This window comes from Cinclus cinclus, chromosome 3, assembly GCF_963662255.1.
Source record: "Cinclus cinclus chromosome 3, bCinCin1.1, whole genome shotgun sequence".
Lineage (NCBI taxonomy): Eukaryota > Metazoa > Chordata > Aves > Passeriformes > Cinclidae > Cinclus > Cinclus cinclus.
This window is the reverse complement of record NC_085048.1, coordinates 97,588,108-97,602,414: the sequence shown is the minus strand read 5'-3', so window position 1 is coordinate 97,602,414 and position 14,307 is coordinate 97,588,108. Positions and strand designations below refer to the sequence as shown.

General features: G+C 38.3%; 1 protein-coding gene across 1 annotated transcript in view; it reads left to right on the top strand.

The window, feature by feature from the left end:
• The window catches only part of FBXO11 (F-box protein 11), a 69,750-nt gene that overhangs the window by 37,043 nt on the left and 18,400 nt on the right, over window positions 1-14,307 (top strand). Inside the window, exons 4-9 of the mRNA XM_062490511.1 lie at window positions 2,879-3,023; window positions 4,291-4,420; window positions 5,445-5,528; window positions 5,622-5,754; window positions 10,765-10,871; window positions 10,964-11,075. Of these exons, the coding sequence (XP_062346495.1) occupies window positions 2,879-3,023; window positions 4,291-4,420; window positions 5,445-5,528; window positions 5,622-5,754; window positions 10,765-10,871; window positions 10,964-11,075 (711 nt within the window). The remainder of the gene's footprint in view (window positions 1-2,878; window positions 3,024-4,290; window positions 4,421-5,444; window positions 5,529-5,621; window positions 5,755-10,764; window positions 10,872-10,963; window positions 11,076-14,307) is intronic.

Sequence of the window (14,307 nt, the reverse complement as noted above, 5' to 3'; positions counted from 1 at the left end):
CATTTTTGTAAACTGAGAGGAAGAACACATGGATTACATCCTTGCTTTGACACATTGCTAAAAGATATCCAAGATGCAAAGTGTGGATTTATAGAGTAAAATCATGTAGGTCTCTCTTGGATAGAGAGGAGTCTTCACATTAAGAAGCAAATTAGCTTTTTCAAATTATACTGGAGAATTTCACCTGGTAATCACTGTATCAGTGATTTAAGTGGAGAAATCTTAAATTAATCCCTGCTTAATTGAGCAGAAGGGCAATTTAAATTGCTCACTTCTACAGGATTTTGTATAAAGCTGAGTGAGGAGAGCAAACACCTGTAAAACCATCATCTTCATTTTGAAAGCACCGCCTAAGTTTCCAGGTAAATGCAACTTGAAAAATTGCAGGAGCAAGAAGGTTAATTGAGGCTTTTAAATTTTTATTATTTTTTTTTACTTCAAGTATTTTAACACTTTCTCAAAGTTGGTCCTTGTCCCATGCAGTAAGGAAACACATCTGGATTTCAATTTTAATTTTGAAATTGAGCCTAGGGAGGAAAACAGGAGAATGAACTTTGGACCAGTGGGAAGGTACTATATTAGTGAGCTTCCCCATTCAATATAAAATTATTTAAGGTCCCAGTATAGATAGAGACAAAAACCTGCAGGTTGTTTATGGAAGTAACTGCTTAAATTTTATGCCTCAAGGATTTGTGTGTTAAAAGATGACAGGTCATGGAAAACTTGGGAGGATTTACTGTTTTGCATCTGCAGTATAACATCTCAGCTTTCATTAAAACAGTAGAAGACTACATCTAACTGGAATGCTACCAGAAAAAGATTAATTCAGAAGCAATGTCCAATTATTGTGTGATGCATTTCAAGAGTAATTAGGACTGCAGAACAAACTGCTCCTGCCTGTTTGACACGGGGAGGACCCTTCATATCTCCAGTGGAAAAAGACTTCTTTAAAAACCAGCACTGATAGTGTATGTAACATTTTTTGGTGATGCCCAACATGCTCCCCTTAAAGGCTGCTGCTAAGCGCTTCAGACTTCAGGCTCCCTAAGTGTCTCTTGAGCTGAAGTCCTTTCCAGGCTATTTGCATTTCATAAGTTTTACCAACTTACTGGCTTCAGCCTGGCTCATAAGGCTTTGTTTTGTTTTGTTTTTCCTTGATTAAAAATAATTTTGTAATCTGCTGTTAATAATGCTGTTGCAGAAGAGAACTATCTTGGCCAATTTCTGGGCATTCATTCCTTTTTCTTTTCTTGTGTCCCATGCTAACAATTCTGTAGCTTGCAATAAACTCAAAGCAAGGAGCTGATCATAAAAAAATTTTGGAGGAGGATAGGATACTGTGGGAACAAATACCTGTGGATGCATGGAATGATGGCACTTGCCACTTTGGCACAGCATAGAGTTTTGTTGGGTTGAAGTGGCACGTACCTATAGTTTATGGCTGTAAACTGTGATACTGCTGTGAGCAGCTGTCAACTGAATAAACACCCCTCTGGCATCTGAGATGAAATTGGTATCTTGGAATCGATAAGGGGACATTCATATGATGGCACAGTAAGGAGCACGTTCAGGGAAGGTACTGCAATCTCAGGAATATTTCAAAATTTCCACTACCTGGACTGATCAGAGATGTAAGCATGACACTCTGGAAAAACCAGGTCTGATCGTTTATGTCACAGTACACAGGTTCTGGTGATGTGGTCTGCAGACCCCAGTTTAAGGGGGAGTAAAAAAGTCACAGTTCAGTGCCTGCAGTTCCTGTCTTCTCCATATTACAGCTGGAAATAACACATTCCTTTGTGCTGCCTTGCCCGGGGGAATCCTGAGGCAGTTTGTTTGTTTTGTTTTGTTTATCTGTGAAATCTCGCATGGATACTACTTTTCAGAGTGTTACTCCCTCATATTTTGCAGGTCATCTTTCTTAAGGTCATTTCAGTAGGAGTCACAGACTTCTAATGCCTTGCGTACAAATCCTCTAAACTTTGGAAGCTGCTCTGTGTGGCTGTGCCTTTAGGATCATAGAAAGGATTCTGGAGGCATTAGCCAAACAAGTGACCTTGCAGGCAGGACTTTTGAGGATTCCTGTCCTAGGAGGGTCTGGTGAGAACACAAACTGCCGGCAGGGCTTCCCAAAAGGAGCTGTTGAATGTGGAGTGTCTCTGTGCCCAATGAGCAGGGGTTTAAAGAAGTGCATTCCTGTCCCCACACAATGACATGGGAATACAGCTTTTTCCAGCCTCTCTGAAGAAATGCATCAGACAAGACTAATACTTCTTCTGGTTTAGATTTTTCATTTTAGAAGGAAGAATATAAATGAGAATAAGTGGAAGGAGGGGACTTGGGGAATTTTTGATGGCAGTTGGTTTCCTACATCCCAGATGTCCTCTTTCCGTAATGTGTTCATTGTGGGAGAACTAGGAAGAAGGTCTTCCTAGTAGTTTTTCCAGACAGTGACTATTCCTGATGAAATTCTTTTGCGTTCAAAAGAAAACATTTGTCGACATTTTGGCTTTGGGACTGCATTAGTATTATTGTATGGATAATGTGGGTTGATTGGACCACAGTGAAGCTAATAGCAGTGAGAAGCCAGCATTTCTGGAACATGCACTAGCGGCCTGCTTAACATCTGCACTTGTTTGCAGAATGATTCCTCCAATGGAAAAGGTGAAATAAGTTTGGAAAGAGGACTTGAAGTCTGTACCTTCTGTTGGATTTTTTACCTTTGGTTTTAGAAAAAACAAGCTTTAAAAAAAGGCTGCTTGGAGATAACTGGTGTTTTAAATGGGAATCTTTCAAGTGACAAGCTGGTAGTCTCCTGCAGTCATAAATTGAGCTCACTAAATACATCAATAACCTTGTATTGATTACTGTTTAATAGCAGCACCTGCAGAACAATATCTTCAGGAGAAGTTGCCAGATGAAGTCGTTCTAAAGATCTTCTCCTACCTGCTGGAGCAGGATCTCTGTAGAGCAGCTTGTGTGTGTAAACGCTTCAGTGAGCTGGCTAATGATCCAATTTTGTGGTAAGTGAAAAGCTATTCCTCATTATCTTGAGAAACACTAGAAATGCTGCTCAGGATGCCAGTACAATAGAAAAATTGAAATGCTGGTTACAATTAGTTGAAGGAAAACCAGTTGTATTTTATTACCTCTGGTTTAGTTAAGCATTATCTGTTACTTATGAATAACTGATTATATGTATTAAACAGTAAAACTTGATTCTCTAGTAACGTAGGTACTAGTTAAACAGTGCCTGCTTTTAAAAAATCTGTTCCTTCAGTTGCTATTCTTTCTTCTCCCTTGAACATTTTTTAGGCAACTATGGGGATTATTACTTCACACAGAAGGAAAAAACTTTTCTTCAACTTAAATGCAAGCTTTGTCTAGTGTTACTTAAATGGGATTTTTTTTCTTTTTTTTTTTTTTTTTTTTTGGTTGAGTTTTGTGTTGTTTAATGGTTGGATACTTGGGCTTTTTTACCCCCATATGAGTCTGCTCTACTCCTAGGTTTTTGAGAGTTTGAATAAATGGTAACTAAATTTGTAATTTTTTATATGGGATAAAAACAACATATCTCTTAAGCTGCTTTATTTTAAAAGTAAAGATTAAGACTAAAAGAGAAATAATAAGATAACATCACAGAACTACCCCTTTTTTTCTGTCATAAAGACAGCTTTGGGGATGCCTTGTCAGATGAATTACAATTTCTATGAATCAGTGGCATCCTGTAAGTCGGGGCTTAATATCAGCAGGCTCAGACACTGCAATTATATGCACTCTGGCACTAATGAAAAGAATCCAACTGCTGTGTGCCACTTTCTTCTTTTTCAACCACTTTAATTTGTTCACTGATTAACTCTTTTTAGAATACAGTGCATCACTTGTTCTCTGTGAATGCATTTTTCAGTCTTTTTTTGGCAAGGTGAAGAAAAGGTGGTGGCATGCTTGGTCTTAAGTTCTGTTATATTTGTGCTACTAGCTTTTGTAAGTGTTAAAGCAATGCTGTAGTTAATGCACTGTTTGATTCATAAATTGTGTAACTGTTTTAAATTTGTCATGGAAATTACACGTTGAGAACTTTTTCTCTTGGATTGTAAAACGCATAAAATTTTTGTCAGAAAAACAGAAGTCAGTACAACAAATAAATTGGTTTTAAGTGCTAGGTACTGATCTTGGTTGTATTCACTGTCACTGGCAAATTCTGTTAAAAAAATCCGCGGGTTTTAGCCTTTGGTTTTATACTGAAATGAAAGAGTAATGAGAAATGCATTAATTTTCTCTTCTGCTCAGGAAAAGATTGTATATGGAAGTATTTGAGTACACTCGTCCAATGATGCATCCCGAACCTGGTAAATTTTATCAGATTAATCCAGAAGAATATGAACATCCAAATCCCTGGAAAGAAAGCTTCCAGCAGCTGGTAACAGTTTTATTCATTTATATTCAAATTTATGGGTAATTATAAAAGTAAAAACACCAACTTCTGAAATGTGGCTGGCAACAGTAATGATCTTGGGTTTAGACTTTAAGATCCTTGTGGTGGTGTTGTGCAGTAGGGGGAATTCAGAAGTTATTTTCTGTTTTGGGGCGCTCTTTAGGGAGACACCACATGGTAAAGTGGAGTCCTTGAGTGTCCAGCTCTTCTGTGTTGGCTTTTGCATCACTGAAATTTTGTGTAAGAGATTGTCATGGTCTGAGGCTCGCAATGTGAAAGATACTGTTGTCATATCTTACTGAACCAGTGTGTGTGCTGGTTATCAGATTTGTGTGCATCTTCCTCTGGTGAACCAAACATATATTGGTAATGTCATTTGGCTAAATAGTGATCTACAGCTGGCTTGGCTGGAGGTAAACAAATCTTCTTTAAGGAATGTGATTGTACCTGTAATCCAAAATTTCAAAGGCATTGAACAAATGGCTGGCCATGATACTAGGAAAACATAAGTAAGGGAAATAAATGTTGAGGTGAGTGTGTCACACAGTGCCATGTGTTATTGGTTAATGAATTTCTGAAGTGCACTGAGGACAAATGCTTGGCTTGGTTTCTTTGGTTAGTATTCAGTCACTAAAGCATTCAATAACTGAAGGTGTGGGATTCTCTTTTCCTCACCATATAAATGGATTTTTTGTGGCAAGCTGCTAGAGAATCGGAAGATGGAAGTAAGGACAGCTTTTGTGGAATGTTTTAGGTGTATGAAGCTTTTCAGTTTCGAGGCTTATGGCTGTGTAAGTAGCTGGACTCTTAGTTGATCACTCCCTTAGGCTCAGACATTTTTGGTGTTGCCATTTCAAATAGTGTGCCTAGACTGGGAAGTCAGTATATCATTCTTACTTCCTGGGACCAACTGATATCAGCAAATGGCTTGTTAATGAGGGAGTTAGTAGATCTCCTGTCAGTACATTCAGGCCCACCTGTCTATCACAAACTCTTTTCCTTGTTTCAGTACAAAGGAGCACATGTAAAGCCAGGTTTTGCTGAACACTTCTACAGTAATCCTGCAAGATACAAAGGAAGAGAAAATATGTTGGTATGTTTCTAAAGTGGTTCATAAAAACATTTATATATCTCTGTAAATAGAAATGGACATGACTAAATTTGCTCCTTTTCTTCTATCTTCTAGTATTATGATACCATCGAGGATGCTCTTGGTGGAGTTCAAGAAGCTCATTTTGATGGACTTATCTTTGTTCACTCTGGTATATATACTGATGAATGGATATATATAGAATCTCCAATCACCATGATTGGTGCAGGTATGTAAACTGGGAGCATTACTGTCTCAAACTTGTGTTAATTACTGCCTTAATTACCATGATACTCAGGTGTATTAAATATCCAGTAAAAATACTCATCTTTCTTCATCTGCCTAGCAAATAAGTGCTTTTTGTACAAGTGTCACTAACTCAAAAGTAGCTGATGCTTCAGACTGAAATGCTATTGTCTGCTTGCTAGTTCTTGGACTAACTGAATTTATCTTTTTATTTCATTAGGAGAAAAAAAATGGAATTTGTCAGAAAGCTTATTCAGTTATAGGACTGCAGTTGAAATTTTTGCGTTCATTCATGCATACATATGAAACCTATCTCCAGAGTAGAAACTAGCAGTGGGAACAAGCTTGAATTAGTATCTGTCCAATTTTCTTCAGTATCATAATTCCATCTTGAGGAAGGATATGAAACTATCCAGCAGGAAAGATTCTGAGACTGGAGGTTCTTCCTCTGTTCTCTCCCAACTGTTCCTCTGGACAGGAACCTTTATGCAGAAGGAAATAAGAGTTGGAGAATAGGAAAGGTTTATGAAGGTAATATGATACATCAGGCTGCAAATGCTGGTACTTGCCGAGCTGCTTGCTTTTTCTGTCACTACTAGGAGCATGCTTATTCCCAGTAGTATGATAACTAGGTAGGAATTCAAGTTGTATTACTGTCCTGTAGATATTTTGGGTAAGGGATCTCAGACCTCTTGCTCCTGTGGTGATGCAGAAGTGAATTACCTGCTGTTTTTGTTTATCTCTCTGGATTGGTTTGGTTTACTAGGTTGTGGGTTTTATTGAGGGTGGTGGGTTTGGGGTTTTTTGTTTTGTTTGTAGGGGGTGGGGTTTTTTGTTTGTTGTGGTAGGTGTGTTTCTTACCTACATGTTCTTTGTTTTGCAAAATCCCTCCTGCAAAGACTCTCTTTTTGGGTATTTATCTGTTCCCCATACCAACTGTTTTGCTTTTGACTGTTCTGGCACTTCTTGCCTGGGTTTTGCAGCCTTGGCAGGGAGAATGGTTTTGAGCAATGCAGTCAGATTGTTCCAGCATTATTCTGAAAAATTGTCCCCACAGATCTGCAAGATGTGGCTGTGTTAGGATGTAAGTTTGTCAGTTTGTGACTACGTTTCTGGAGAGCTAACATTCTGAACATGCCCACTTACGAGTGCTTTGGTCTGTGTTGTGGAGAGCTTTTGGAGCACAAACTGGATTCCTTTTGGATGAAACTAATTTAAGAGACATGTTCCTGGAATACTCTTACTGCCCTTCAGTAGCTAGTGTGTGTTCAGTCAGAGGGACTTGGTGAGGACTAGTGCAAAGTCAGTCTCTTTTCCCCTCCCTGTGCTGCAGTGTTCGCTGGGGCAGCTGATCCTCAGAACTGGTTCTCTTTGTGGTACCACTCTTGTATTAGGTTGCAGTGCTTGCTAATGGAGACATGGCTGCAGGCAAATGGCTGGCAAATCCCTGGCTTCTGTCTCTCAGAAGAGAGGATGATGGCAGTGCAAATAGGGCAAGTCATATTCATGAAGTGTTTTAAAATCCTGAGAAACCAGATCAGCACTGTCCTAAGATATAAAATTTCTCAGTCACTTCATGACATGGGTATCTGGGTGAACTTCTGCATGTTCTCTGTCTCCTTTGAAGTTTTGAAAAACCATCTGCTTTCCCTTCCTCTGGAATTAACCCGTTATTCAGAAAACTATTTCTCTTAAGTACAGTCCTTTAAAAGCCAGGGATCTTTTATTATGTATTTTTGTAACAGAATAACTGTCTTGGGGAGCAAAACCTCCAAGAGGAGTCCAGCAATGCTTGATGTATTTATGTTTCAGTTTTTGGCACTGCTGACTTTACTTCCTCAGACTTTCTCCACTGAATGGTGAGTGACATTGGAGAGAGAGTCAGTTTTCATTTGACTGGAAAAGAAAACAAATTAAAGTGAACTGCTAAGCCTTGGAGAACTACCTCTTCTCTGTTCAGTCTGGCATGCTTTTTAGAATGGTAGGATTAAGGCAGCACCAAATCTTTGCATTTCTTCTCAAATTTCTTTAATAGTTTATTCTTCTGGCTTCAGAAGCAGCACATTATTAGAAAGGCAGCTTAACATACCTTGAACTTGCAAGAAGCTTCTGTTCTGTCACATAAGCAAAATGTGCTTACAGAATAATGCCTGGTGTTCTGAGTTCTTTGTTCTGTTTAATTTTGGTGTTATTTCTTCCGCTAAATCTGAGGGAAAGAGTTGGTTCCGAAGAAAGGCTTTGGACTTATTACTAGTACGCTGGCATATCTGAATTGCCAAAAAAGAAGCAAAAGAAGAGGTTGTCTAAGAAAATTGTTGGATCTGTTTCAGCAGACAGAATACCTTTTAATTTTTAAAAATAATTCTATTTTCAAGGGTTAGAGAGTTTGAGGAATGTTTGCTGCAGGAATAGGAGCTTTCCATGGAGTGCTCATCTCACTGAAGACACAACATCTCCTAGTTGCTGAGTTTCAGCAGTTGTACAGACATGTCCTGATCTGAGAATCTTCACTAAATGTGTATTTTCAGAGCTACAACTTTAATTTTTTTTTCCCCTTTATTTTCCATTTGACTTAAATAATGTGCAAGTAAGTGAAAATGGATTCTCAAAAGATCCTTCAGTCAAATAGTAAAACTAGTAAGAATGGTTGTTGTCATTTTAAGGGTAGAAAAATTTAAAATGGTAAGAAAACTATTATAATTGGATATTTTTTTACTTCGGAATGCAAGAGTCTTTTCACATGCCTGAGTTCTTCTTCAAATACCCATTGTGCATGTTTGAATTGAGAGCTTTATTTTGGACTGGTTTAGACCTTTGTGGTTTACATCTTGTAGATTGTAAGATCTAAAAGGATACCTGGTTTTTGTTTGGCACAATTGGACAGAATCACAGTTAGTTCCTGCAGAAGGTAGTGATGTTTTTGTCTTCTAATGCAGGGAAAAGTGAAATTGTTTTATTCCTTATGAGGGAGTAAATAATTCTGAGGCAATATCGAGTTAATTTGCATTTCTTTAGACAGTCCCTTACTGTAGGCTTTCCGTTGCATTATTTCTAAATGGTCTATCCATGGTCCTTAAGCTGATCATGAATTCTCATCCTGGGGAGCATGACTCCCTTAGGTTCCAGCAAACTGACTTCTTGGGAGCTGTGTTTTGCTTGATTACAAAATTAGTGGCCCTTTTCTTCCGTTTCCAATTCTAATACTGGTTTCTTTATTCTAAAGTGGTCTAAGCCAAAAGCTGAAATAGAGCTATTTCTCTGAATGATGATTTTGTGAAGATTCAGTAGAATATTGCATGGAATTTCGTCAGTGCATTTGGAATGAAACTAATGCTTAAGGAAGTCTTCACTATTTTCCTAGGGAGATCTAAGTGCACTGATCTTACTAGCTGGCATGTTCCATGATGGGCATTCTGGGACCTTCCCAACTCACAAGTTACTGCTTGTGTAGGAGGAACTTGTGTGATGAGAGCAAGGTGTCCATGGAGAGCATGAGCCAAGTGCTTTGCGAACAATTCCACAAACTTCTGTTTAATAGTGTTTCAGAGCATCCAATGTGAAGTGCAGTTTTTCTGTGCCACCCTGGAAGTTCTGATACTGATTTATGGCTCTCATATCCTCTTAGGTCCTCTGTTTATTTCCTGGGTTTGGTTCACCTGCAGTACTGTGGTGCTGTTCCTTTTCATGTGCTGAAACACTGATTTGTTTATGCCACTGCATTTGCACCGTGGTGAAGCTAGAGAAATGCTACCAAAGCACAGAATTATGTTTTGTATGATGACACAACTCCTCAAAGTCTTTTAGTTGTTATCTAGTACTAAGTGAATAGTGGTGTAGAGGACAGCCAGACTACCTTAAAATATTTGCAGCTCTGCAGTAATGAAAGCAGAGATTGGGCTTTTAGATAGTGACAACAAGCTGGATAATAATGTAAATGTTGCTTCATTCTGACTGACATCTTTCTGCCAGAGTGATAAAGAACAGGGCATACAACTTGTCTGTACTAACGTCAACAGACAACAAAAGGATCTACTCATGAGGAATCCTGTGCATAGGCTTTTCAGTATAATATGAAGTTTAGGACAAATACCTGCTCATGTTTGTGTTGAGTTGGGAATGGTTTAAAATGCTATCAGATAAGTTATCTGCTATAGTATGTGAAACTTCCACCTTTCTGTTTGGTGTGTTGAGGGAAGGCTGCTTCTGGCTTGCACGTTTAATGTGCAGGTTTGAATCAAACGATCTTGCTTGTGAATGAATGTCACTGAATTTATTCCAGTGGGTGGCTGAGGTTAACTGGTGCTCCCTCTGCTGGCTCATGCCATCCCAACGTAAACATCACCTGCTTTTGGATTAAGGGTAAGGAATAGAGCAGAGCCTCGCTGGTAACACAGGAAATCAAATGACACATTATGGTATTTTACAAGTGTACCACTTTGTAACCTTCTGTACTGCTAGTAGTACAGTTAAATCTAATTCAGTAAGATTTTTTTTCATAAAAAATAATGAGGATATCAATTTAAAATTCTGAATCCTACATTGGAGAAGTGTGGGGAGGTCATGAGTAGATTAGTAAATAGTGATTTGTGTCAGTGATGGAATGTATGTTTTTAGCATTAATAAGGGGGTTTGGAATACCAGAAGAAGTTGTACTTGGAACAGAGTTAAACTGCCTCTAGCCTGGTACCCATGTTTGAGCTGTTTATTCAGTTCGCTGTAAGTAGTAGTCAAAAACTAGCTCTCCAAGATTTTTTGAGAAGGTTTTTCTCAAGGTACTGGATGCTACTAAATTGGTGCCAGATTGTCTTAGTTAAAGATCAGTTTCTTCATTGTCTTTGCAACTTCCTTTTTTAAGATCCTTTTGACAGGAAGACTACTTATGTGCCAGCAATAGTGCTAATTTTCCTTTGTTGCTTTGAACAGAATTCTCTAAGTATTTTGAGGATTTTTTTTTCAGTAGCATAAATTGACTAACTAATTGTTTTCTTTGCAGCACCTGGAAAAGTAGCAGATAAAGTTATAATAGAAAACACTAGAGATTCCACCTTCGTTTTTATGGAGGGTTCTGAAGATGCCTATGTTGGATATATGACAATCAGGGTAAGTCTCTCACCCTGAGCAGATCTTTTTTAAAAAGATTATTTTAATGCCTCAGCAGTTAAATGCAACATTTCTGTTTTCTTCCTTTTCAGTTCAACCCTGATGACAAATCTGCTCAGCACCACAATGCGCACCACTGCTTAGAGATTACCGTGAACTGCAGTCCAATTATAGATCACTGTATTATTAGAAGTACTTGTACAGGTTAGTGGGCTTTTTATTGTTTGAAGAAAAACAACAAATTGAGTATGATTACTATTGGTATATTTTTGTTTTTTGATGCAGGTATTCAATACAGGTCTGCAAGCCTTAATTGCCTTGGAGCATCACTATTAGAGTGACCTCTTTCTGTCCAAAACTTCTGTGATAATGTGTACTTGTTTGTGTGTTTGCATCTGTTTGGACTCTTTGGGAAGTTGATTTGAAATTGAGAAGTGACAGTTAAATAAACGTACCTGGGTTTGCTGGTTAGAGGTATCTGGCTGGATGGGGCATTTTAAAGGGTTACACGTGGGATTTGTTCATTTGGGTTCATTGTGATATTCAGTATTGGGATCATTGGCATTAAACATCATGAGATATAACTGCTAAGCTGAGCTCAATTCCAAGTGGAATGGTTTGACATATTCGGAGGATGAGTAGTAGCTGTACAGGCAGAAGTGTTGAAAGACTCATTCCACCATCAGAGACAATGAGGAATTTGTACTGCCTGATTTGGGAAAAATCAGTAGTCTAGGCTGAGGCAAGAAGGGGTCAGTGTCTGGAAGTGAGGAGCTGGATTGCAGTTTAGTCACCAGTAGGAAGACATGACCGTTTCAGTCACTAGACACAAGATGTGACAAGTTGAACATCTCTGAACACAGCCCGATCAATTGGAGTTGGAGTGTCAGAAAAGAGGTTCAGGAGAATTAAGAGTATTCGTGTGGAAATGGCCATGTGAAGTTCCCCAAGGTCAGACAGGGAGAGGGAATGGATCTGTGCAACAGGTTGCTGTGCATGGAGGTTGCTCAGCTCAACATAAAAGCAAGGAAAAAGAAAAGAGTTCTTCCAACTAAATATAAAAACTACACTTTTCTGGTACTGCCTGTGAAGAATACTGCCGGAAACCGTGATGAGAATGGTTGAAGGATTCCTGGTGTGTGCCTTCCAGAGGAAGATGCACTTTTTTGAAGGTTTTGGGCTATAAACCACTACACTTGGTTAAGGCAGTTCTATGCTTTGCAGCTCTGTGCTTTGCATCACCATCTCTTTTATTGGAGACCCAGCAGCAAATACTTGGAAGTGTTAAAAATGACCAAAGAGGACAGCGGGCTTATCCCAGTGTTAATACTAATACTGGGAAGTTGAAGTATACGAAGAAAAAGTGTTCTGGAGCTTACCATATACTGAGGTTGAGGACCCTGGCAACCAGTGGGAGGAATAAAATAAGAACTTGTTCAGCTTGATAATTAAAGTAGCTTGAAGAGCTTCAAAAACTTCATACTGAAACATGCTTATAGACAAGCCACTAGATCCTGATTTTTTTGTGGAAGTTGTTTATGAAAATTAAGTTTTGATAATTTTTTTCATGACTGCTTTCCATTTCTGAGAGTTTTGAAGTTCTGCTCCCTCCAATACTCTGGATTTCTCAATGTTTACTGTATTGAATTTTTGATTCTCTTCTCCAGCATTAAAATTTCTGATCTGTTTAGGAGGCTGTGTGTAGGCTATACTATCATCACTTATTGATTATCAAGTTTAACTCGCTTTTTAATCCTGCCAAGCCTTGCTATTGCTTACTCAGGAAGTACTGAGTTTGTATAAAAAGGGAGGAAGAATGGCAGTCTGCCAGAAAAAGCATTTACTGTTTCCAGATAGTTGACATCTCTGAAGTATTGATCCATAGGCATTCAAAACCTCTTTCCTAACACATGCTTGATACCCTTTCTGTAGATCTCAAAGTTGCATTAAAGCATATTTCTACATTATGTCATATGTAAAGTTCTTAATGTATGTCATATGTAAAGATGGGAGCTATGTAAGTGCAAGTGAATTAAGCTGGAGGTTCCTGCTGCCAGTCCAAAGCATCTTTTGAAATATTTTCAAATAAAGTTTAATAGTTTTCAAAATAAAGTTTAAAAGGCAAGATTCTGAGTCTAGAGCTTCTGTTGCATCCATTGTGGAAGAAATCTGTGTTAGTCTTCACCTCGATGGATAAAAGTAGTAGTGGATGGCATATGTTCCTTATTTTTTTTAAAAAAGTCATATTGCTGAAATGTGTGCAATCATTATATTCTGAGTAAACAAAATAAAGCTTAAACTACTACTTCATGGGCTTTGTACTCCAAAAGGACCAGTTTTACACAATCAATCCTTAAGTCCAGTAAAGTAAGTCAGAATAAAGATTGCTTTCATTTCAATAAGCAAAATGTAATAGAGGTATGCTTTTACAACATCACACTGTCTTCCAAAAAATCCATAGCCCCTCAGTTTCACAGAGAGAGAGGAAGGGGAGTGAAAGTAATTACGAAATACAGGAAAGAAGTTATTAACAGTGTATACAAATAGAACATTAGGAATTGAAGGAAACTGTGGGGACCTCCCTCCAGAATCAAAATGCCCCATTTTACCACCACAGAGAACTTGATAAACAAGATAAGATGCAAGATCTGTCCAGAAAACACAGTGCTTGTGTCTTAATTTGGGGAACAAAGGGAGTTGTAGCAGTGATACTGATCCATCATAGAATGGGAAAATTTGAATGGCAGAGTGTTGTGTAATTTTTGTTCCATATTTAATGAGAATAGGCAGGAATGATAAATGCCCTCATCCCCCAGAGGGATAATGAAACACATTCCACTCTTGACAGTAACTGTGGATGAGGTTAAACAGCTGTAAAAATAGACATTCTAAAATCCTGCAGGAGTTTTCAAAGAACTGGCCAAGAAATTCTCTGGTTTCCCATTGTGTATCAGTGTTAATTTGAAACCTCGATGAGATGATCTTTGTCCCTGGGGGAGGTGACAGGGCAGAGACTACAATGGAGGAAGTATGACAGGAGTACTGCCTGTTGATCCTGGGTAGAATGGTGAGGTATAAATGCAGGGGTTTGGTCAATCAAGAATTTAAAATCTATGATGAATCAGATTAGTGTGTATTTACAGGAAGTTATAAAGGTTGCATTAGACTGATAACATTTATGATTACTTTCTTAGGCCAAAAGAAGGCAGCAGTCCCAGTAGAATTACACAGATCCTTGAAAAATGTTTGATATAAACACATAGTGCCTAAAAAAAATTAAGAGTTCTATAGAATGCTCAGCGCCTACACCAAAAGATGAAAAATAACTTTCAGGGTAACTATTTTTTTGTAGTTATTTCAAAGATGAAATAACTTTTTCACTTGCAGAGAAGAAATAAGATTGCATTAATGAGACCTGTAGACAAGGAGGCTTTTT